General features: G+C 38.0%; 2 protein-coding genes across 2 annotated transcripts in view; one reads left to right on the top strand and one right to left on the bottom strand.

The window, feature by feature from the left end:
- CNTRL (centriolin) overlaps positions 1 to 881 on the top strand; it is a 74,601-nt gene extending 73,720 nt beyond the window's left edge. Inside the window, exons 42-43 of the mRNA XM_029919625.1 lie at positions 179 to 319; positions 489 to 881. Coding sequence (XP_029775485.1) covers positions 179 to 301 — 123 coding nt within the window. The 3' untranslated portion in view covers positions 302 to 319; positions 489 to 881. The remainder of the gene's footprint in view (positions 1 to 178; positions 320 to 488) is intronic.
- A 1,301-nt stretch (positions 882 to 2,182) lies between these two features.
- Positions 2,183 to 26,102, bottom strand: part of RAB14 (RAB14, member RAS oncogene family) — a 24,406-nt gene continuing 486 nt past the window's right edge. The window contains exons 2-8 of the mRNA XM_029919791.1: positions 17,709 to 17,767; positions 16,556 to 16,609; positions 14,852 to 15,029; positions 10,619 to 10,685; positions 5,971 to 6,058; positions 5,586 to 5,616; positions 2,183 to 4,824 (exon numbers count right to left, since the gene is read on the bottom strand). Coding sequence (XP_029775651.1) covers positions 4,647 to 4,824; positions 5,586 to 5,616; positions 5,971 to 6,058; positions 10,619 to 10,685; positions 14,852 to 15,029; positions 16,556 to 16,609; positions 17,709 to 17,760 — 648 coding nt within the window. The 5' untranslated portion in view covers positions 17,761 to 17,767 and the 3' untranslated portion in view covers positions 2,183 to 4,646. The remainder of the gene's footprint in view (positions 4,825 to 5,585; positions 5,617 to 5,970; positions 6,059 to 10,618; positions 10,686 to 14,851; positions 15,030 to 16,555; positions 16,610 to 17,708; positions 17,768 to 26,102) is intronic.

The raw sequence follows: 26,102 nt of genomic DNA, 5'->3' as shown, positions 1-26,102 counted from the left end.
GGGGGGGGGGGGGGGGGGGGGGGGGGGGGGGGGGGGGGGGGGGGGGGGGGGGGGGGGGAGACTGTTAGAAGTATTGGGGCGTCTGGAGTCCTACATCCAGGCGTGTGGGATGAAAGCCTGAACTGGGCTGGAGTTAGGGGCTGGCTTCCGAGCCCGGTGTATTCGTCTCCCTTTCCAGAGCTCCTGCCAGATTCTCCGAGGTCCGTCACAATTTCCGGGCACCACCGGCTTCCGGCCCACAGGGCACATAGCACACAGTTCTTTTAACTACCACTTTCAGTTGGAAGATCTTCAGTTCTAACTTACTGTACCGTCTTAAGTAAGCTTTTACCTTTACCCTTGGGTAATTTTATATAGTGATTCATCTCAAAACATTTTTCCAAAGAGGTGCTCAGATACGCATTTTACCGGTTAGCCACCGTGCCGTCACTTCGTCCTGTCACTACTTGTTGCCGTTGCAAGAATCCGTCCCTTTTGTTGCCCTGCAGGGAGGGAGCCGGTCAGCCAGCTGAGGAAACCCACCCGAGGAGATCCCTTCTCTGCTACCTCCCGTTATCCAGAGCCCGAGACCTGGGAGGCCGCGCCTCCCCGGCAGCGTGTTCCCCCTGCGTGGCCGGGGCCGGGGCCTGCGTGTAAGTCACGTGGACATAAGGGAATCGCTGTATACAGTTTAAAGCAGGGTCCTCGATGGCCGAGGGTTTTCTTTTTATCTTTGAAATGTGTTGCTGTAAAACTAGTGCTGATTGTAATTGCAAATTTGAATCTATAAACTGGCAAATTGTAGCTACAAAGAGAAAAAAAATGTACTCCAGCCCTTCATTTATAGTGTCAAATTTTATTTTTGGATTTTGCTTAAAATCTATTTTCATATGAAAATAAAAGATAAAATAGTCTGTCTGACTTTACATTTCATAGATATGCAGTAAAGCCATCAAATTGTTACCTCTACTCCCAAGAAGACGGCCGTCTTCCAGATGGTTTCCCACCTTTCGCCTGAGCGCCGTGTACCTGCCGATGGGCACGCGCCCTGCGGAGCTGTTACAAACTACGCTCCGCGTGTTTTTTCTCAACCAGAAATCTTTGGTGGAAAATTAGTAGAATCTGACCCAGTGGTAAATTCAAATTGTGTTCAGACATTTAAGGTTTTTTAACGACTATAATTAATGGCTCAACTCCGTGGTCTACAAGTACATGATGTAAGAACAAGAGCAGCAGCTACCATCACAGAAGACTATGTGGCAACAGACTCATTCTCGTGGGTAAGTGAAGCACGAAACTACACGTTACGGATCAGGTTCTAAATACTGCCAAGGACTTCTCTAGGCCCGAACGCAGCTTCTGAAGCAGAACAGTACAGCCCGGCGCAGTAATCCCTCTCCACTCACGGAGGTTTGCGTGCCCAAGGTGTTTGGCCAGACCTGGACCAGTAAAGATATGGGATAAATATAGTCACAATAAAGACAATGAAAGTGGAATGAAATTTATTAACACTCAGAAAGTTCTAAAAGGCGTCTACTTCCAAAATAAAAATGGATTTGGTGGTGTCTTTTGTAATTACATTCTTGTTTCATTTTCACGAGTCTTCGCAAAATGCTTCAAAGTCAGGCCTCTGCACCATTTTATTGAAATCCTTCAGGGACACATGTTCCCGTTCTGTGCCTGTGCCGAATACGGTAAACTCCCTTCTCTCTCAACTGCCGCGCGAACCCTCTCTACTCCCCTGTTCTTCTGTTTACGAAGTGAGTTGAACCACACATCTCTATAAAAAGATCACACTTGGAAGAAGTTCCTAAACTAGTCTGGAACTAGGTGAGGTAATTAATGTATGAAGCCAAACACATGGTTCCAAAAGACCGCTTTCCACAGAAACTCCCCTGCCTCTAGGGTTACGTGAACGTCGCCACCAAAAAAAGTGTTTTTAATCAAGGTTACTGCATCAAACACTTTATTATCCTTGAAAAACACTTGAACGTCGTACTGGACCGTCTAACCCATAGAGAGTACTGAGCACCAATGACTCGTCGAGGGCCTCCTCCTAGGTTAACAAGTAACTCAGACGAGCGGGTGAGCACACAAGTAGTAAGCGCTCCTGGATTAAAGATTAAAAGAACTTCACACTCTCGCCAAGTGTACTTGCCCAGTGTCTGGCACATGTGTGTTACAAGATGACCATTTGCTCTTCTACTTTTGAGCACCCAAGTTTATTATAGGGAGTTACACATGCAAATAACAGGATTTGGCCCCAAGTACAGTCAAGGGACAACACTATTCAGGCACCAAGGGTGCTGATCTCACACTGAAAACACTCAACACGTTGCAAGTGTGATCCAAACACAAGGATGAAAGTGTAGGTCAAGTACTAAGTGACGTGGATTCATATGCTATATACACAGACTCCTCTCTATAAAACAAGTGTGGACAATTCTGCAATAAACACAGACAACTTCTGCCAGATAACTGTTGGCCTGAAGAAAATATGAAATCCTGTTATAATTCAGAAAATAATGCAAACCATTTTAATTTAATCTAGATACAGGTACTTTATTTACAAATATTTAGATTAATAGCATTTTGTTACATCAAATGAAGAGTACAGCAGTCTGAATAAATCCTGTCACAACAACGATAAGACCCACTGTAGCTAACTTTGGGAGTCAGGGCATTGCACCTAAACAAGCTGCAGTCTTCAGACTGTGATTGCTACCGTATATCCCAATGGGTGGTTGGTTTGTCTTGTTTCTGAAAATATATACACACACCAGCAGGTCATGGTCCCTGGGCAAGTCCCTTGTGAAGCAACAGGGTAAGCAAAATGGGTCACTGACGGTCTTTAACAGAACATACCAATCTACTCCAGGAGAATCTTATTTTTAAAAAAGTTCAACAAAGACAAAAATAAAGATGAGTCCACAAATTAACCCAATCCTATTTTCTGCACATTCCAGTTTTGGCTTTTATTTAACATTGACTATACAACACTCCAGTACTACCACATGTTTACAACCCAGAAAGTCGTATTGTTTATTTTTACTTTAGTGTCTGTAAAGAGGGATTTAAAATGTGTATTTTAAACACAGCAGTTGAGCTGAGTGATTTGATATAATATACTAAGGTTTACCTATTCTACTCCAAGTAACTTCAGTTCTCAGTGTGAACCATAAACTCAAGCAGAAATCAATCAGAGGAAGTAAAAGAACCTAGCAAAACAGGAGTCTATTGTCCAGAGAGACTGTTTCCCTTGCAACACAGTATTCTTTCAGTGGCCAGACCACCCAGTGCAAAGTAGTAACTTACTTCCTCACAAACACTGAAACACCGTTAGAAACACTTTCCCTTTTACAAAACAAGTTATGCCAACATGACATAAAAAAGCCCCTTATACTAAGAACACAAGGGAGATCTTAAATTACTTCACTGTAGTGTTAAAAATGCACAATTTAAAATCCCTTAACAGCAGACCTGCGGTTCTGACTGTCCGGTACACAACCTCACCATTCCAAGAAGATAAAGGTATAAAAGCTTAAAATGTGCAATAATAAACCCAGCCTTTTTTCTTTTTCTATACAGTAAGGCAAGAAATGCAGCCTGTAATGCAAAACGTTTACAAAGAGAAAAGCAGGTTAGCACATTGTCGATTGCACAAGAACAGTTAAGAAAATCAGCAGGTAAGCCACGGCGCCGAGACGGAACGGAGTCTGCTAGTGTTAATCCGCCCGTGCTAGGGGCTCTCTCCAGCATCGTGTCCCCAACACTGCCAGCACCAGAGGCCGGGGCCAGTGTCACCTGTGAGCTGCAGCTGTGTCTATTTCTCCTTGTGTGAAATGGAAGGGAGTAACATGGTCACATATAGGTCATACTGTACAAACTGGTATTTTATACTGTTCCAATGCCAGTAATCAATTTATTTTCTTCATTAAAATAATATACACAGAATGTATTGTTAGTTCGGTTCCTTCAAATTTTATACATATTTACTTTCTGCTAAAGAGAAAAGGATAAAATGGTGTAAAAAAAAAAAGATAAAGCTATTAATTAAGCACAAGAGAAAAGAGAAAAAGAGAAGTGGGTATTTCCCCGTGCAAGGCCAAGACAGAAGCAAACCTCCACGAGAAAATGCCACCCACACAACAGGAAATTTATCCAACGAAGAAGAAACAAAAGCAGTTACAGAGCCCATTCTCTATCAGAAGTCATTTCACAGCAATAAACTTATTGGTTACAACAGACATACTTAACGGGTAAAGACGGGAGAAAGGCTTACGATATCATCAAATTAAACCAAACGGTAAGACAAAGCCTCGCCAAAAAGAGGGAAGGATAAAATCATTGAAGTCCAGCATCAGTGCTCAGTTTAAATCATGTACTGGTGACATACCTATCACGAGGACAATCAAGGGGGGAAAAAAAGTCTAGATTTACCATGCAGGAGAGATTTATTACTCTACTTGCCTTTGATAACCTGATTACATCTAGTTGTTTAGCAGTTTAGTATTGTGTTAAACTGTTTTTACAACAGAGTTTTTTCTTTTTTCTTTTTTTTTTTAATTAAACCCAGTAAGATGTACAGAAGACAATGAGGCAGTAAAAAGCACTGCTTCCAACAGACAGAGGTGAAAGGTCAAATGGGAGCTACGGCAAAGAGGTCACTAGCAGCCACAGCCTTCCCTCTGGGGCTGGGGCTCACTGGTTAGCCGGCCTCCCTGCGGGGCTGAAGGCTTGTGCTGGACGCCGGACTCGGCAGCATTCAGATCCAGGCTTCCGTCCTGAATGTTCTGATAGATTTTCTTCGCAGCTTCAAGGAAAGCATCTTCCACATTCTCTCCCCTAAGAAGCAATTGACAACCTTATTCAAGAATCACAGCTTTCCACAAAAGATAAAACATTATACACTTTTGCTAAATGTTATATATTAATATATAATGAAAATGAACCCATGAGAAGGTATTCCAAACAGAAACAACTAAATCATGCAGACCAGGATTCCAGGATTTGTATGGTCTGATTAGCCAAGCACCAACTACACAGTTTCTATCATGTGATGGTCATATATTCATGTTTGGCCATGTTCACACAGATGAAACTGAACAAAAAGGGGCTCGTTTCTCACCACTACAAGAGATATTTGACTTAATAAATGGAGATGGGAGTCCTGGGGTTTAATAATGGACATGGAGTAACAATTAGAAAATTATGCTTCTGATTATTCTTAGACATTGTTTCCATAGGTCATGTTTTTTAATCAAGCAGTATTAAATGAACAGATTAACCAAGCTTGAGTCCTACATGCCAAACTCAACCTCAATTGTGAAAGTCAAACACTTTTGAAATGCTAACACAACTTCATTTATTAACCTGGATTACCAATGGGAATAGTCAAGGTACAATCTTTTAGGTAAAGTAACAAAAAATATTACTTTAAAATGTGAACCAGGAAGCAAAGGGATGCCTGCTTACTATTCTTCCTGCCATAAGCATTATTATATGCAAATATAATAAAATACATTTCCAGTATGTATGGTTCTACTCTGAGAAGTCTGAATGTAACTGAACATAACTGAAAATGATTAATTTTTAGCCATACTTACGTTTTTGCACTTGCTTCAAGGAACAATAAGCCTAAAAATAAAATTCAGACTTACGATTAAGACATTTCAAATTAACTCACAAGGGCATTATCTTCAGTAACACTTGAATAAAAGTTTCCCCATCAGCTATCAGTACTCCTATCGCAGTATTTTATGAAACAGTACGTTAGCTGAGATGGGGGATCTTTGTATTTGTCATTAAGTACTTGCACTACCCTCAACATGAATAACATGAGTGTCAAGTAGAAACATTTCCCTCATTCTAGAGATGTATACAGTTGGCATTAAAAATAAAAAGTCAATCTGCAGTATCAAAATCCCACCCTTCCCTAGAAATTCTGTGTGTGACCCAAAAAAGCCATTAAAACTCTTAAAAGAAACCCACCATTTTCTTCAGCAAACTGTTTGGCTTCTTCATATGTAACATCTCTCTGGGCCTCCAAATCTGCCTTATTTCCTATGAGAATTATTACCTAATTTGTAACCAAAAGAAAGACATCTTAAAATAAAAGCAACCATTTAAAGGCAACCATGAAAATTCTGAAATGTAAAAACCTTGACAGAAAAAAACACGAGGGACTAAAAGGGGCACCAAAGTTCTACCAATCTCATCCAGCAGACAGATAGGAAAGATCTCGAAGCTGATTGTCTAGGCCATGAGCTGACAAACTGTCTATAAAGGGCAAAGAGTGGATTCTTCAGGTTTGGGGAGCCATTCTTAGCTTGCAAGCCATTCAAAAACAGAACAGTCCACAAAACACATCTGGTCTAGGCCAAAGGTTATGATTTATCTAAGTTAAGATTACTAAAGGGGCTGTGGACAAGCTCTAGGGATCTGTGAGTGCTCTGAAATTAAGCACAGAATACAGTAAACAAGGACATTCCCTGGGAAAGAATGCTCATGGTTTTCATCAGATTTCTGAAAGTTTCTAGGACCCTTAAAAAGTTAAACTACTAGTTCAACTCCTTCAGGCTATAGGTAAGGAAATTAACACTCAAATAAGGCAAAGGGATTTGTCAAAGTTCACTCAGTGAGTCAGTGGGAGGAAGACATTAGAACTCCGGCAGAAAACTCAAACTGTGACCTTCAAATACTGTCCTACTTACACAAGCCCTAGGCAGGACTAAGTTTGTAGCAACTAATAACAAACGTCTGTGTTCTGTGGGGAACAGTGGTGGTAGGAAGAGGGGACGGGGGGCGGGCGGGGGGAGGAACACACATGCAGCCAAGTTCAAATCCAAGGCAAAATAACACACACACACCTCCCTATACCCACTTTGGAATCATTTATACAAGAGAAGTTAGGCCAAAGTTAAAGGCAGCTCTGACAAGTTCTAAGAAAAAAGTTTGCAGTCTTGGGGAAATAGAGCTTTGATCTTTCTGGTGCTTTGGGGGGGCGGGGTGACATTTATGGATAAACTGTCTCTATCCATATATAAACTTATTTCATACTAATTGGTGATCCCCCCCTCCTTTCCCTTCCAAACAGATGTGGTAATCCAGATGCAGGCAGGAATGGGTGGTTTCAACCAAAAATGATTTCCACCACTAACTTTTTTCCATGTGACACTGCAGCACTGGCTCTCCCGTTTAAAAAAAAAAACGATGTCCAATGAACTGAAGAACCACTGTGATCTGAATGTAAACCTTGAGCAAAAACACTTAAGCAGTGTAACAAATGTGAGCATTTTCAATCAGTGTGGGCAAGGGCCCACTAAAGAGGGAAAGATTTTCACATGGAGTCAGTTTTAAAGAATAAGAACACTTTAAAAAGGAAACCAGTTAAAAAAATCAAGGCTGATAAAGTCAGAGTGGCCATTATAAGACAAGCACTCCAAACAAGAAATGTTTTGTACGTCAACTAGATTTCTATTAAAAAAAACAAACAAACCACCCAGGGGGCCTGGGCTCAGTCAGCTAAGCCTCCCACTCCAGATTTTGCCTCAGGTCATGAGGGCGCTTACAGCTTGGGATGGAGCCCTGCGTCAGGCTCCGCGCCAAGAGCACAGCGCCTGCTTGGGAGCCTCTCTCCCCGCCCCTCCCCAGCTCGAGCGCCTACATATGCATGTGTGCTCTCTCTCAAAATAAATATAAAAAAAAATTTGAACTGCATACCTTAAATGGGTACATTATGCTCATTATATCTCAGTAAAACTGTTTTTTTAATAAAAGATAATTTAAAAAATATAAATGTTTGCTGAATGGAAACACTGTCTCCTCTCCCAATTCCTTAAGAAGTTCCAAGCTGTGCTTCCCTACCTACCATCCTGAAAGGAGACAGGGGAGTGGCCTGCTAACAAGATACAGGCACAAAAGACGCCACCGACAATACGGGAATGTACGTAACTTTTATATAGAAATGGAAGGCAACGTTACAGAAAATGTAACATTTGAGCTGGACCTTAAGGGATTTTCTTTTGGGGTTTATTTATTTATTTTTTTTTTAGGGATTTTCTTTTGGAGGGGAGCAAATTTTGCCACCGCAAGATAGGCCTCTTTGGAATATTAGTTATTTTAAGCTAATTTATCTTTAAGAAACAGCAGACAGAAGTGAAGCTCTGAAAAACCAGAAGTTACCCTTTACTTTAAGAGACATTTACAAGAAAAATATCCATTTGTAAGGGTGTTTCCCTCTCAGTACCAGGGAGAGGGCTTGACTGGATCTCCAGAAACTTTTTAATTCTGTCAATTTATTTCTTAGACCAACCAGAAGAATCTTGAAAGGTAAAGGTTTTCCTCCATTAACACTTTCTTCTGAAGATCTGGTAAAATTTGAAGAAGTGTAAATAAGACAGGAAAGACACGGTAACTTGTCATTATACTCCTCTAAGAACCCTCTACAAAGAAGGGTTTTTTTTGTTTCTTTTTAACATTTTCCTTGAAATAACAATAGAATTACAGAAGCTTACAAAAGTAGAGGTTCTACAGGCCCTTGGCCGAGCTCCCTCAACAGTCACACCTAACAGACGCTCAAAACCAGGGAACGGACATGGCGCACCCGAGTTCGGCAGCTGTCCGCTCCTGAGTGTGCGCGCAGCTCTATGCAACTTTCCTGCAGGTGCAGGGCTGTGTCACCACAGGCAGGACCCAGAACTGCTCCATCACTACAAAGGAAATTCCTTGTGCCGCCCTTTTTATAGTCAACCCATTACCACTCATACCCTTCACCATCCTGACAACAATGAACCTGTTCTCTACAATTCTTTTGGAGAATGTTTTATAAATGCAATCACACAAAATGTAATTTTTAGATTGACTTTTTTCACTCAGCATAATGCCCTTGAGATCCATCTAAACTGCTGTGTGCATCAATAGTTCATTCCTTTGTTTAGCTGAGGAGTGTTTTATAGTATGACTGTACCAGATCGGTTAACCTAGATGGCCATCTAGGTTGTTTCCTGTTTTGGGCTATTGTAAATAAAGCTGCTAAGAACATTTATCTATAGATTTGTATGCATACGTACAGTGGGTTTAAAATGATAATTGACATGAAAATTCTAGGCAGAGTCCCTGATATAAAAGGCAAATTACATTAACTTTCAATTCCATCAATTGCTGTTCCCTGATTAAAAAAAGAAAGCAAGCAAGCCAGCCTTATTCACCAAACCTCTGCTAGATGGTGGAGTACAAAGCTAAGTGAGACACAGACCGTGTTCTGAAGAAGCTCAGTCCGTCACAGCTCAGGGCCCTTCCTCACTTATTTCTGGAATGCCTTGTTCAGCGACCTGTACAGCCCCAGCAGTGAAACACCACTCTCTCTGTAAAGCTGGATTCTCCAGACAGCACTAGTTATCCTGAGCACTTCCAGGAGTGCACACACCAGTTGCTCTCCTATTTCACTCTGCTTTTCAGCATAGTTAAACATATATGCACAGCGATCTCCCTACTAGACCGTAACATTCTGTGGGCCAAGGATACACATTTATCTTTGGATACTAGAGTCTAGCCTAGTAGTTGGCCTTTAAATAAAATCTCAATGAATACCTTCTCAGTCTAGCTAAGAAGCTAATTTTTATTTTCATTTTGAAAAGAAAAAACATTTTTTACAGTGCCTGGCTGGCTCATCAGTTAAGCATCTGACTCTTGACTTCAGCTCAGGCCATGATTCCAGGTTCATGAGATGGAGCCCCAAGTCTGGCTCCACACCCAGTGAAGATTCTCTCTCTTAGCTCCCCCAGCTCATGTTCTCTCTCAAAAAAATTTTTTTTAATTTGCAATTTGAAAATATGCCACAATAATGATTCCTTTTTGAATTTACTTTTTAATATTTAAGTATAGCTGAGATTTTTTTTGTAAAAAGAAACATTTTCTAATAAAAAAACTAATATTTTAAAGCATGCAAAACTCTTTAAATGAAATTTTACTGAAATAATTGTAGATTCACAAGCATTTGTTAAGAAATAACAGAGATCCGAAAACAAAGATAAAACAGATGAACATAGGAGAAGGGCAAGAAAATAAGATAAAAACAAAGAGAGGCAAATACTTAAGCAACACTTAACTACAGAGTAAACAAACAGGGTTGATGGAGGGAGGTGGGTGGGGATGGGCTAGATGGGGGACGGGCACTAAGGCAGGCACTGCACTTGTTATGAGCAGTGGGTGTTGAATTCTACACCTGAGATGAAAACTACACTAAATGTTAACTAATTTGAATTTAAATAAACCTTGGGGGCGGAGAGACAGAAATTCTTTATATTTTGCCCAGTTTCCTCCAATGGTAACATTTTATGAAACAAATGCAGATCCCTTTCAAAGTGATTGTTTCAGATTTCATAGTCTCCACCTGACAGGAGAGCACCACTCCATTCATAACTTTTTTTTAAACCTCAAACATGAACAAAAACCAAGTATAAATGCAAAACCTGGAGTAATTAGTACTGAAAAAAAGAAAGGTTAACTTCTCTTCAACTAATTTAAAAATAAAATACTCTCACATTCTTAGTACTCAAATACAAATTAGCAAATGACTTTCCTTTCAGGGTTAGCATAGATCTTAAATTTTCTGTATGAGAGAGGTTATTCAACTTACAGTATTTGGATTGGTGAGATTCCTTGCATCTGTCAACCAGCTGCTTAAGTGGTTATATGTACTTCTTCTGCAAAAATTAAAGTTTACATGTATGACTACCACATACAATTGCCATTTCAATTTTTTAAAAAGAAACTTCAATAAATATTTAAAATATTCACTTTTATCAAAAACTGTGGAATGTAAACACATATTTTCCAAAAATCTAGCCTAACCTATTATATTTAAATACATAAACAATAATCCAACAACTTTGCTAACTATATTTCAGGAGTAAATCACTTGTATTTAAAAGCACATTCATAAAACAGACCAATAAGCAAGCAAGGAACAACACAGAAAACTAATGAAAACTATTCTGAACTCAGAATTTACAATCTGAAGTAAAAACTAAGATTATTTTTAAATCATCCAAACTGTCAATCAGAAAATGGAGACATAGCACCAAAATGTCTAACAAATGGTATGTTCAGTGGCAAACATGTCTGCATCTGTTTTTTTCAAATTAGAAACCAGGACAGTCAAACTGTAGATGGATTTAAAATTCACCTTTCCTTAAAGAGAAAGCTGAATATGACAGCATAAAAACTGGTTTTAAAAAGGCACTTAACGCATCTGACTGGAAATTGAAGGCCTCGGATATCAGAGCAAGTTGATTCTAACTCTCTACTCTTATTTACCCAGCAGCTAAATCACTCTGGGATCCAGCTGGCCTTACCTCTCCACTTTCTCCAGGCAGGAGTTTAGAAACTCAGAGGCTCACTTGCACTAGCCAAACAGGCCCAAAGAGAGCCTGTAACATTGTAAATAAGTTACAATGTTAGATATAATATAATATTAATATTTCTCAGCCTCTACCATAGGGATCAAATAAGAAAATTTTGAAGGCTGAAAATGTTTCTGATTTTGGGGCGCCTGGTGATTCAGTCAGTTAAGTGTCCAACTTCAGCTCAGGTCATGATCTCACAGTTTGTGGGTTCGAGCCCTGCATCAGGTTCTGTGCTGACAGCTCAGAGCCTGGAGCCTGCTTTAGATTCTGTCTCCCTCACTCTCTGTCCCTCCCCTACTCACTCACACACTCTCTCTCTCTAAAATAAACATTAGAAAAATCTTTTTAAAAAAGGTTTCTAATTTATATACATTCACAGAACATTAATCCACCTTACTCATTTAATAGGTGACTCAACAGAAGCCCACAAAGATACAAATGATTTCAGAGCCAGGCCTTGAACCCTTTACTCACATACTGTCCTCAAAGTGTTTCAAATTTAGCCTTGTGAATATATTCCATTGTCTCCAGCTGTCAGTACCTATATAAAGTTGGGATATTCCAAACATTTAATCCTTTCCCAGTGGGAACTGAAAAGGAGTCCTAAGATTCTCTTTTTACTGTGCTAAATCATGCTACACACAAATCACCATCTAACTGTAAAAAAAAATTTTTTTAAATCAAATAAAAGTAACATTTTCCCACTGTTTTAAAATTTTCTAATGGTCAAATATCTTTAAAAAGCACAACCCATATCACTTTACTTCTCAGTATTTGTTCTACTGGCATAATTTGCTTTTACATAAATTTTGCCTACTCTGTGAACAAAAATTTAAATAGCACAAATATAAAAATATTTATACTGATTTTGATAAATTTTTAAATGTCAAAGCTGGCAGCAAGAATGCATTACAAACTGCCACTACTTTGGTTAACAGAGAAAACTACACATCATTTTTAAGTATCAAGAACTCATAAACTGCATTATTTACATGTACCCAGAACTTCTAATAGTTTTGGTATTTTATTATTAATTTAAAATTCACTATAATTTCAAATCTATAAATACAGCAGCATCTGAATATTCATTAATTAGCAGTAATGGTGCTTAAAAAAAAAAAGTGCAAATATATCCCTGCTTTGGCATGGATGTTAAATGACCTACCGAACAACAGATATAGCCAAAAAATTGCCATGACAGGATCTGCTGTCAATTTAGAAAAGTATCATGAAACAATTATAGTTAATGCCAAGAATAAAAAACATTACTAAAGCAGGAACTTTCAAGTTTGCAAAATGTCAAGGATTAATAGGAAAAGGAGGAAAATCAGTATCATGGATGCAATATAAATGCTACTATGAAATGCCAATAAAGCACTTGTGTAAAGCCTGAAGTACTTTTTTTCAATAATACTTTTATTGGGATATAATGAACATACCATAAAGCTCATCCTTTTAAAGTATATGATGCAGTGGTTTTTAGTATACATCCCAAACTCGTGCAACAATGACGAGTATCTAATTCTACATTTTTATCACTCCCAAAAGAAACTCCGTACCCATCAGCATTCACTCTCCATCCCCTGGCAATCCACTTTCTGTCTCTCTGAACTGGCCTATTCTGAGTATTTCATATAAATGGAATCATACATGTGGCCTTTTATGTCTGGCTGCTCATACTTAGCAAAATGTTTTCCAGACTCCTCCACCGTATAGCATATATCAGAGTTGTCTATCTCTTCCTTAGCTGATGGGCATTTTAGGCAGTGTCCCGCTGAAGTACTTTTGATGACTTGAACAGACACATACTCTACCAAAAAGTATCTACTATGCTTAAAAGGTATGCTTAAAAGCAAACATGTATCAAATCATCACTTTGTAGACCTTAAACTTACACAATGTTCTGTGTCAACTATATTATCAGTAGGAATGAGGAGGGAAAAACCCACAAAACAAACTACGACATTATAGACTGATTCACTCTAAGCACATATCACCACATTTAAATTTGTTAATAATGAATAGAGTTTTTAATTATGCAAAGTCTTCGAGAATGCATCCCTCATAAGAATGTCTTGTAGAGACGGCCAGGTTCTTTAATATTCTTCCCACAAAACTATTTACTTATCATGTTACCAGTTCCTGACTATATAGAAAAGCATTAAAGCCATTTCACTCATTTCACCTAACTCTAGAATTCAATGAACTTCAAGCACTGTAATTATAATCAGCCACTACCTTCATTCTAAGTCCACATTCCTGAAAGTGTGTTCCTCAATAAAATAAGCTTAGAAAACACCAAACAAACAAAGTTAAAGAATTTTTCTGCAGAACTTCTCAGGGTACACTAACGTGTGCTGTACTGTGACTCGTCAAGAGCAAACAGTATAAAGCATTTCTCAAAAAGAAATATGCTTGAAAGTCTAATTATCATTTGGTCCCACTCACCCATCCCTACCTCTTCTCAAAAAAATAGGGCAAAAGTCACACTGCTTTAAACCCGGGGTGCCTGGGGGCTCCGTTGGTTAAGTGTCCATCTCTTGATTTCAGCTCAGGTCATGATCTCACAGTTCGGGGAGATTAAGCCCCATGTGGGGCTCCGAGCTGACAGTATGGAGGTTGCTTAGGATTCTCTCTCTCCCTCTCTGTCCCTCCCCTGTTCACACGCTCTCTAAATAAACAAACAAACCTAACAATCTTTTTTTAAAAAAAGGTAAATAAATAAACTGGCACTCTGCATTAATATGAAAGGTGATCTAGTTCATTTTCTAGCTTAGCATGGTTTAGTGAAGTAGCACAATTTTCCATGTTTTTCTCCACCCAAATATTTACAGTTCAGTTCTGTCATGCTGTATCAAGTGCTTTCAGTTTCCAGAACAGCCAAGTTGAAATAAATTTAATCTTGCTGTGCGTGGTATTGCACACCATTTCAATCCATTTTAGAACAAAAAAAATTTAAGTGAATGAACAATTAAATACCTCAAACACCTTCAGATGCAAGCCTAACTTTTTATAACCTACCATGCTGGATCAGCAAAACTACTTAATTCCTTCTCTTGATCTTATTTTGAAAAAGTGTCAACTTTAGCACTAGAGACTGAACAGAGTAACTCAAGACTTGCTTGCTTTCTACTGAAGTGAAAAGAACAAAGTTTGGTATAAAATATAATTTCACCTCAAATAATTGAACTGATGCTGCTTTTCAGAATAGTATTCTTCTATTAGCTCCACCAGCATCTCCTAAAGTTTTTCTTCAGTCATATCCACTTTCAGAAAAGGAAATCAACATGTTACATCACGTCTTAAACAATTCAGAGAAGAAACCGTAAAGCCCAAGTAAGCTCATTTATAGACACACAATCACAAACTAAAGAATGCGTAAGTCAGTAAAAAAAGGAGATCATACTGCCTAAAGTAGACTTCTCTGTTCAAGTATGAAGTTTGAAAAACTAGGAGTCTCTTACCTAGTGATATCATACACCATAAGCGCTCCCGCGGCTCCTCTGTAGTAGCTCCGTGTAACAGCCCTAAACCTCTCCTGTCCTGCGGTATCCCAAATCTGCAGTTTGATTTTTTGGCCACTAACTTCAATTATTCTTGTACCAAATTCAACACCAATTGTGTGAGGACAATCAGCCATAACTGTTAGAGAGGAAAAGAAATATAATATAATATTCCAACTTCCAGAAAGCTTCAGATTAAGACCAGTAGGAAAAAAAAAATCCACTGGATAATCAAATGACTTATTAAGGCTTGTAGGCTATGAATGCACTAAAGCTATCACTGACAAAAATTAATAAAGAAGTCAAAGAAATCTGGACTGAAACAGGGGTCAGCAAACTTCTACAAAGAACCAAACAGGGGGCCTGGGCGGCTGAGTCGGTTAAGCATCCGACTCTTGGTTTCAGCTCAGATCATTATCTCAGGGCTTCGTGGGTTTGAGTCAGTACTGGGCTCTGTGCTGGCAGTGTGGGGCCAGCTCGGGATTTGCTTGCTTTCTCGCTCTCTCTCACTCTCTCTTTCTCTCTGCCCCTCCCCCACTTGTACTCTCCTTCTCTCTCATAAATAAATTTTTTAAAAAAGGACCAAATAACAAATATTTTAAGTTTCACAGGCCAAAAGGTCTGTCACAACTACTCAACTCTGCTGCCTGAAGCACAAAAAGCAGCCAGAGACAGTAAGTACAATGAGCACAGTTGCGAAAATAAAACTTTACAAAAACAGGCAGTGACTGGATTTGGCCCACAGGCTACTGTTTGCTAACCCCTGGACAAAAAGACTCTGCAAATTAAAAATAAAGACTTTAATAAGTTTTTCATATTATCAACATTATACTATTTAGACTTCTGACAATCCTTACATATAACAAACCAATCAATGGTCTTATGACTCTAAGAGTTGTCAGTCAAAATTTTATCCTGGAAAATATTATCGATATCTCAAAGAAAAATGCATTTAACACATACTTACAATTATATATTGACAGATTATGTATGTCTAATCCAGTAGGACAAGTTTTTTAGTCCTATCCTTATAATTAGGCCACTAAAAATCTAAACCTGCTACTCTATGGTATAAGTACACACAGACTACTGAGCTTTCACAAAATGTTACATTAAACAAAAACAAAACAAAACAAAACAAGCCATAAAAATAATTTCAACTATATGGAAATAATTTCAACTACATTTAGCCTATCAGTTACATAAAATAAGATGGTCTCTTCCTCTACCACCCAAGACAGAGTTGTACTTCAAATATTAACCAACCAGTCCTGGATACAGAATTTTATTTAAATATATCCAATCTACTATTATTTAGTTGACAAATAATACATGCAGCATATTTCTAATAATTTCTAAATTGGAGAAGTCAAAGAAAAGATTTAAATTTGACACAGTAATATATATTTAATAAAAAATTTCCTACCATCAAAAGAAAAAAACAAAAGAAACTCAAATCATATATGGTATATAAAAACCAACACTCTGAACACATAGGTGTATTTCACTGTATAGACACCTATTAAAATTCACGCTCTAAAGAAAAAAGTGCATATATATGGAAATGTTATATTTAAATGCATATAGTGAAAATGGCATTTTTTAAAAAGTAGGAAAGCGACTATAAAGAATTTGTTAATGTTTTACCTTATATATTGAACTTACATTTTTTTTCTGTAAATTGATGAAGCAAGCAAGATTTTCCTACTCCCATGTCCCCTGTTTTAAAAAAGAGTTTCAAGTGGCAATTACATACTCAATTTCATACTCTTGTAATTATATACAATGATTGTTACACTCCCTACCATATCATATCACAAATTTCTGAGACATTTGAAGTTATAGTTCCCTACTAAGAGTTTGAAAGATCCTACAGGTCACTTTTCAATGTGGCGTACAAACAGACTATTTCTAACCTTCAGTATGATAGAACTGAAGTTATAAATTATGTTAGTTAATAACCATCAGATGAGAAGTGCTTTTTAAGAGAGAAACTACTGTAAGAGCATTTTCTACTTGGAGCCATTTCAAAGTTTTTTATTGCTTTTTCCCTTAGTCCATGCAGAGAAGCAAAGACTTCTGGGAGTAAACAGGGCAACTATAACCAGGAGAAATAGTAAGTTTTAGAAGTTTGATGGACTAGATCTCATCTTTTCTCATATTCCTTGTATTTCCTATAGAATTCCACAAAAGAAAAGCACATGCACTATATGAAAACCACAACAGAACAGATGTCATCTCTGACTGTTCTATAGCAATTTAACCCTTGGTAAAGAAAGTATTACAATACAATCACATATGATGAATATGTGACTATCAGTACAAGCATCTAATATGAAAAGTATGTATACTTTCAACTGAGCTCTTACAACTATACTTGGGTAAATAGCATTGTGTTTTAATCTGAAACATAATGGAAAAACTACCAATATTAATTTTATGTACATTACACAATTACACTGAATCAGTGTTCTCTATCAATCTGTGGGATCCAGGGAGCTCCGAGGGCTTTCATGATATTTTTGGAATGATCAGTGCTCCTAGCAAATCTGTCCCATTTCCAGGATTAACAGCTTTGGGTAGCCCTCAAGAACAATCAATATCAGTTCAAAAGGTACCCACCACTGTACTATAGAAGTATCCAGAGCCACAATGCAAAAAGTAAATTACTGCAAAAATAAATATTATTAAAGGAGCTTTAATTTTACAGTGAAAAAATCATTCACTTTTTCTGGAGTGATATCTTAAGTATTAGTATATAAATATTTTATATATGGACTTTCTTTGTAGAACAAGAGTGTAAGTTAAATAAACTTACCAATAATAATATATTTAAAGATGTAAGAGTAGTTGTATGGTGCAGTTGCCATGGTGGCACTGAAAACAAAGAAAAGTGTGTTACTGCAGAAGGAAAGTATACGTAAGTAATACAGTTGATCGCTGCCAGCCTTTTAAGATATATAAAATACAGCATATGATTATAAACATAATGTTGGTTACACTAAGTAATATTGCATTTTTCAAATTGACCAAACGCACAAATTCCCTTGGATGAACATTAACAGTCTCATATATTATCCATAGAATTATTAAAAAACCATTATAACAGAACAACCCCAATATTTCACTTTAGGAAACATCCAATAAGAAAATTTCAAACAAGGAAATCTTTATAAAATTAGGTTAAACATCATTGTAGGGGTGCCTGGTTGGCTCAGTCCATTAAGCATCTGACTCTTGATTTCAGCTCAGGTCATGATCTCACAGTCCTGAGATAGATCTCACAGACCCTGCTTCAGGCTCACCAGGAAGCCTGGATTCTCATTCATATTCTCTCTTTCTTTCTTTTCTTTTCTTTCTTTTCTTTCTTTTCTTTCTTTCTTTCTTTCTTTCTTTCTTTCTTTCTTTCTTTCTTTTCTCTCTCTCTCTCTCTCTCTCTCTCTCAAAAAAAAAAAAAAACTTTTAAAAAGTCTTATTTTTTAGGAATAGTCCTCCCTCCCCTTTGAAGTTCCTATTCTTGTCAACTGATCAAGTGAATTACTGACGGCCAACTTGTTCAGGACTCTTCGATTTTACAACAGAATGTTATAAAAAGTAACCACTGTCTTATAAACACAAAATAACCCTTTTTAAAACTACTTTAAATCATGGTTAGCATACCTTCCAAAGAAAGACCAATCATATGATTTCCAAACCAAATTACTGCCAGAATTAGATAAAACCACATGCAACTGTTGTTCTTACAGATTTTTTTAAAGTCATTTGCAATTTCATATGGCTCAACCTAATACAGAATTTGAAGATTAACTATGTATCTTGTTACATATAGTAATGCCTACTATATACTACTCTAGAAGCTGAAATAATGGCATACAATTCCAAGTATGGTTATAAAAATTTGCAAGTTTATATACTAAAAAACATTTCTTTTTTTTTTTTAACATTTATTTATTTTTGAGAGACAAAGAGAGACAGAATGCAAGTGGGGGAGGGGCAGAGAAAGAGAAAGAGGCAGAATCCGAAGCAAGCTCCAGGCTCTGAGCTGTCAGCACAGAGCACAATGCAGGATTCGAACCCACGAACTGTGAGATCATCACCTGAGAAGTTGGACACTTAACCCTGGCACTCTATATTAGAAAATATTTCTAAATATCACAGCCTATTCTTTACCTCCAGATAGACTTAAACTAAATAATTCTCATTTCTTTCTACTTTTAATAACTTTTAAAAAACTTCTCCAATTTATTCAAATGAATGCCTTGAATGTGTCAGACATTGTGCTAGGTGCTAGACACAAGAAGTAAATTCTAATACTGGTAATAATTTCCTGTAACATTTATTCTCAAACCAGTTTTCACCTTAAAGAAAAGAAAAAAATCATACATACACACACTTACAAACATTTGACCCCGTTTTTAAAAATTTGATTTCCAGTATTTTTTAATCTGATTTTACTGTCATGGCCAAATGTCACATTATATAAGCCAGACATGTGATGTTTGCAGAAATTCAGTTACTAAAACTAACAAAATTACTATATTATAAAGTTTAACATGTAGAAAAGCATGTATTTAAAATAAGTATATTATTGCTATCAGGGAAGAGAAGAAAATTAATTATAGGAAAGTATTAGACAATCACGACACAGTACAGTCTTCTCACTTAGCTGTGAGGATTACATTTAACAAAAGTGGATGCCTTGCTGCCCATCCCAGCCTGATGTGCTGTGGCATTTTTAGAATCATTCTTCAACATCACTGAAAACTCCCTTAACCAGTTTGTACGGGAAGGGAGTTTTTCTAGTTAGATTAACTGATTCTGAACATAATAATTTGTTTCTTTTCCAGACACTGGGGACTCAAAAATTTTTCAGAATGAACTTGGTTGGTCCTGAAGCTAAAGTTGGTGTTGCTTGTTCGCTAGATGCCCAAACACAAGGAAGAAAATAATCTTTCACAATAAAAATAATATTTAAAGGTTATTAACTTCTTCACCTGCATTCTTCCCAGAACCCCGTGATTAACTTTTAACTCCCTTCTTAAGCTCCTCTTTTTCCAAACTTGGGGACAAGAATTCATTTAGTCCCCTTGGAGTTACTTTCATGCTCCTCCCCTTCTGATTTTCCGATTTCCTTTCCCTCTTCTTTCAGAAAGCTGTAGCTATATATATATATACTTTGCCTCCTTCCATTATATGTTAAAACCAAGGCCTCTAACAATCCTAACATCTTTCTGAAATGTTCTAAAGGCTAATCATGACATTATAAACCAATTCTAGTTGTATTAATTTGTGTGACTGCTAGCTATCACACAAGCATTAATTACCTATAAAGATGACCAATTTTTAAAGCATTTTTACAAATATTCAAAGCATTAATTAATATAAGCTATTCCCAAATAAAAGAGAATGATCATTATTTCAGAGTGAATACCAGTACCCTGTCTTTACCTCACCACACAATTTTCTGGTTCAAGTTTCTTAAAAGTGAACCCAAAAAGCAGAGTTACAATAAAAGATACTCAAACTTAGTAATTTCAGTAGACAATAAAGGCAGAAAAAATCTAGCATTGTAGCCACGAACATAACAGGTCCTCCCTTTCTTCTTATATGCTAAGATACTACGTAGGTTTAAACATAATGTTATGGATAACATTCACTCAAAATTATGTATTTACAGTAGAAATATATTCAAGTGGTCCCTTTTATTTTTTATTTTTTTTAATGTTTTATTTATTTTTGATAGAGAGAGACAGAGCATGAGAGGGGAAGGGGCAGAGAGAGAAGGCGACACAGAACCGGAAGCAGGCTCCAGGCTCTGAGCTAGCTGTCAGCACAGAGCCTGACGCGGGGCTCGAACCCACGAACGTGAGATCTGACCTGAGCCAAAGTCGGAGGCTTCACCGACTGAGCCACCCAGGCACCCCAAGTGGTCCCTCTTAAATATTAGCCACGCTTAATATGATTTTAAAAACATTTTCAACATCATTTCTTGCACATTGAATGAAGCATACCACTGTTAAGGTGAAGAATGTACTCTTCAACAAGCTTTGGAAGGGGAAAAGTTTTCCCCTTATTACTTAAGGATGCTTTTGCTTTACTCAAAAGTCAAAAACTGTTGGTCCAGTTCAAATACTCTGAGAACATGAGTTCATTCAATATTATAATCTCTACTAATTAAAAACCTTGCAAGAACTCTGTAATTTGTGCACAGCACTGGTGTGATTAAATGCACTTTTTACCATGTGTTACAAAAGCATGTGAATAAAGTTCACATGAAGATAAGGTCTCCTTAGATGCCTTTGATTTCCTTAAGAGTACTACATTCAGGAGCACCTGAGTGGTTTAGTCAGTTAAGTGTCTGATCAGGTCATGATCTCATGGTTTATGAGTTCTAGATCGGCATCGGGCTCTCTGCTTTCAGAACAGAGCCTGCTTTGGATCCTCTGTCCCCCTCTCTCTCTGCTCGGCCCTTGCTTGGACTCTCTAAAATAAACATTTTAAAAAAAGAGTATTATATTGAGACAACAAGCATCATTAAGTACAGGTGAACAACTTGCAAACTACTAACAAATGTAACTGTTAGAGTACCATTTATTAGGCACTTAATATATGCCAGGCAACGTTCTAAACACTTTACATGCAATCTCAATTAATCCTTACTACCACACTCTTATAAAATATCTGTAATCCTCATTTTATAGATCAAGACTCAATAGGTAAGTAACGTGTCCAGGTCACACAGCTAAGCGGCCCAGTCTACACTGAACCTGAGACTGTTTTGGCTGCGGAGAACCCCCTCTTAACCATGACACCATCCCAACTCCTCCACAGTTAGGAGATGCACCAAGAAACCCTTTTGTGATACTTAGGAACACATACTTTTTCAGTTCACTCACTTGGTTCTAATTTAATACTCTTAAGTGGTATTTAAAAAATTGTATTTAGAGGATGCACTGTAATCAGGATTTGTAGATATGGATAATAACACTAATTCAAATTATATCTACTTACAAAAAAGTTTCTGAAGTTAACATTTGCTGGGAGTAAACCATGGGATGATCAGGACTGTGTTTCCCTACTCTGTCTTATATAATTCTTTCTTAATTCTCACAACTCCGCAGAGTCACTATCATTATCAGGTCTATGTAAAAATGGAAAAAAATGAGGTTTGGAGAAATTCACTGATTTGGCTAGTGTTACAAAGTTAGTAAAATGGCAGAGCTGAAACTGGAACTCAGGCCTCATTCCAAAGAACACGATTTTCTCTAAGGTAGCTATGTAGACTGAAAAAATAAAACCAAAAAAAAAAAAAAATCAAAAGAAAAATGGAGGATAATTACAATAAATATTTGCGATCATAGTTTTACTATCAACTCATGTAAAATTTAGCGCTGAGCTTCCTGGCTGTCAAGAGAAAGGATTACTAAATGCACATTAAACACTGATGATTGTTGTTTGGTCCCTTTTAAATATTAACTGTGCTTAATATTGCTTTAACAAAAGATTTTTCTAGATTAACATCATCTCTTGAACATGAGAAATATATCACCATTAAGATAAGGAATATACTTAAAAATGGGGTATGCTACTGTAGAACACTATGCAGCATGTTTTTCCCTTAAAATCATGGATCTACTTCCACGTCAATACAGAGATCTAAGTGGTTACTAAGTGCACACTACACACTAACCATTGTTTCCCCAAAATAAAATTGCATGGTCTCCATATAGTTAATCAGACATCTCTCCAAATAAAATGATACAGACATATAAATGTCTGGATTTGAAATATGCAGACAGATGTGAAGGTTAGGTGCTTTCATACACTCAGCTTATGGGAGTATGAATTACCACATTTTGGGGGAAGTAATCAATAGATTTTAAAATCTTAAAGATAATCCAAATCACCCTTTGACCAAGAAGTAGCCTATAGATACAGTATTATTAACCTGAAAACATATCCATGATTTCAAGTGAATAAAAGCTGGCAGAATTTTATGCAACAGCATATACCGTTTTTAAACACACACACACATACACACACACACACACACACACACACACACACTCTCAATCCTGTATACAGGTAATATGAAAGGATATACACCAAATTGTAAAAAACGAATACATGGATTTAGAGCAAAAAAAGGATAGGTAGAAGAAATTATTAACTTCCTTTATATATCCCTGCACTAACAGTATGAGCATGTACTATATTCACTAGTAATATTCTAAAGTATTCAAAATAGACAAAATTAAAAGCTATGAAATATTGTAAGGCATTTTAATAATTATAATACAAAATAAATTAAAGAACAGAACCAAAAAAATTCCCATAACACTTCCAACATTATTTCCACATTTACAATAATATGAGGAACATCATATGAGGTCAATCATATGATCATCCTCAAAAAACAAAAAATACTCCCTCCAATAATCGATTGTAATTTTTCCGGTATTTTTTAAAATAGCTTGGTTGTTGGTTTTTTTTACTGTGTTAACTTACGCACTGTGTCTGACTAATCCTTTCACAACTGCTATTTTATTCTACTCCTTAGAACATGTTACCGTATAATTTTTACATAACTTATTCAAGACAACACAGGACAAAAACAACCCACAAAAACCTCCAGGTGATTTAAATTCTGATCCTCATTGTTAAAATTAGTTAGGCTTGTTTTTTGGGGGGCTTTTTACATGTAAGACATTTTGTTTAAAACACCAGAGCCAAGATAGACTGCTTTTGTGATTCCAATACAAAAATATTTGTTGAGCATCTACTAAGCACAAAGCCTTGGGGCTAGGCTCGGACAACATAGTAATGAACACAAAAATCACTGTTCCTGCCTTCATGAAACTTAAGAACAGAAGCAGTCTGATTTGTTCACAACGTGGAATGCTACGTGATTTGTCAGACAAGTGGACCCAATACTTGGGCAGTTAATCTAATAATCTAATCTAACCAATGTGAGTGGTCAATTTCCTTTCCTCAACAGTAATGCAACCTCTGCAAATATCTCACCCATTTCTAACATGCACTTAAAAAAACTCACTTTTGACAAGATAATGAATGTCATACTTGTATATAAATTAATATAAATTAGGAACTAGATCCTTTACTGCATCAAGAAAAAGACAAACTTTTCCAGTTAATTATGATGGTAGGCTATTGAACAAGCAGCACTCCAATGCGGCACCTCTTTTCATAGAATGAAAACACTCAAAAGGACAAAACACTAAAACCCCGTACTTGGTACTAGAGTTAAAAGGTTTAGTAACAGCAAATTACTGATGAAATATGATGGCTGAAATCTGCTTCGAAATAATTTGGTGGAGAGGGTATAGGTGTATGTGGACGAACAAGAGTGAGCACGGTCAACACTGGCTGACGGGTATAAGGAGGCTCAGTTATCACTCTATGTTGTGATGTTTAAAGCTATCTAGAACAAAGTTTTTAAAAAAGTACAGTCTCCTTGGTACCTCTATTTGCACACTGCTGTCTCCAACCATGCCTGACATTTTTAACCACACAAAAATGTTTCAAGCTTAAAAAAAAATAAAAAATCTCTCAGTTGCCCTAGTTTTAATATATTTGCCTTAACCAAGTTTCCCCTAATAGTACAAAATCTTACTAAGATTATGCAAAAATATGTAATACTGATAAAGATTAATTTCAAGAACATTCCAAATTCTGTCGCACAGTTCAAGTATGCCACAACAATAAAGTTTCAACATGAAACACAAAAAGCAGAGACTTTTTAAAAGGTAGCTTTAATTTCAAGGAATTTTTTTAGGTTATTAGACTCTGAAGGGATCTTACCAATCTTGACAATAACGGCCACTTACTGAGTGCCTAATACATGCCAGCTACTTTATAAGCTACCTCTAACCCTAAAAATTCACTTTACAGGTAAGGAAACCCACTAAGAGAGGTGATACACCCACAGTCCCACACTACCAAAGGGGAAAGGAAGATTCAGGCCCAGGTCTAACTGGACACCTCTCTGATTTCATTCAATCAACAAATACTAAACCACCACTACACGCCTGGCACTGTTACAGGCAATGGGGGGCTTACTAGATGCCAAGCAAGGTGCTAAGTAAGGGTTTTTAATCCCATTTAACACTGGAAACAACTCTAAACTGTAGGTACAATCATCCCCAGTATAGATAAGGGCACGGACGCTGAGAGGCTCAGTCAATTCCTTAAGGTCACTCAACCGGAAAGCGGCAGTATTAGCTAGGAACCCTCCAAAACTCTTGACCACGACTTGCCCCAAGGCACGAACAAATAAAAGGGCCTAAGCAGAACTGTGAGAAAAAAAAAAAAATACAGGAAAAGTGTTGGGGGAAGGAGGAGTGGGAGCCGGATTACTGCAAGGTCGAGTCTGCCTCCAGTAACCACAGACAAATAAAAGGCGGTTGTGACAGTAACAAAATGAGCAGTCAACTCGGCAAGGGCTCGGGTGAGCTCTGACACTCGGGTGCGACCATGGGGAAAGCCCTAGCCCTCTGGGAACCCCCGTCTCTTCTTCAAACAGAAGCTGAACACCTTGCCAGCGCCCCTCTGGAGCTGCGAGATCAAGGCCGGGCAGCGGAGACGGCGACAGCACGGGCTCTGAGTTACAAAGGGGTCCTCGGTGTCGCCCAGCGCAAACGTAGGGAAGGGGGACTTAGGCTGTGGGCACGGTTCCTGTGGCCATGCCTGTGACCCCAGCCTGGCGCGAGTGTAGCAGAGAAACCCCGGGGAGAGGCCGGCCGGGACCAGTCCCAGCAGAACTTCAAGCCTCAGTTTCCTCGCTTGTACAAGGAAGATAACTTCTCACCGAGGGCTCCTCGAAGACAACCCTGGGCGAAGCCGCCTCAGCTGCGCCCGGCGCCCAGTAAGGTGCCAACCACCAAAACAAACGCTTGCTTCGCCCTCTTTCCTTCAATTCTCGAAATGCCAAAACTTTTTTGTCTTCTCCGCTGCTTCTCGATGCTCGCTACCTAAGCCCGAGGCCTCGGGGGAGGTCGGGGGCCTTCCAGGGCCTCGCCGCAACCGGAACCTCGCCAGCCTGAGACCCCTTCCCCAGCCCTAGTGCACGGTCTACCCACAACCACAAGGACGCCGGAGCCAGTCCAAGATGCCGGCGAGGCTGCGAGGTGCCGCCTTTTGTACTCCGGGCAGACGCGGCCTGCGGGACGGGGAATGCCACGTCCCGGCTCGT

This window comes from Suricata suricatta, chromosome 13, assembly GCF_006229205.1.
Source record: "Suricata suricatta isolate VVHF042 chromosome 13, meerkat_22Aug2017_6uvM2_HiC, whole genome shotgun sequence".
Lineage (NCBI taxonomy): Eukaryota > Metazoa > Chordata > Mammalia > Carnivora > Herpestidae > Suricata > Suricata suricatta.
This window is presented reverse-complemented; position numbering and strand designations above follow the sequence as displayed.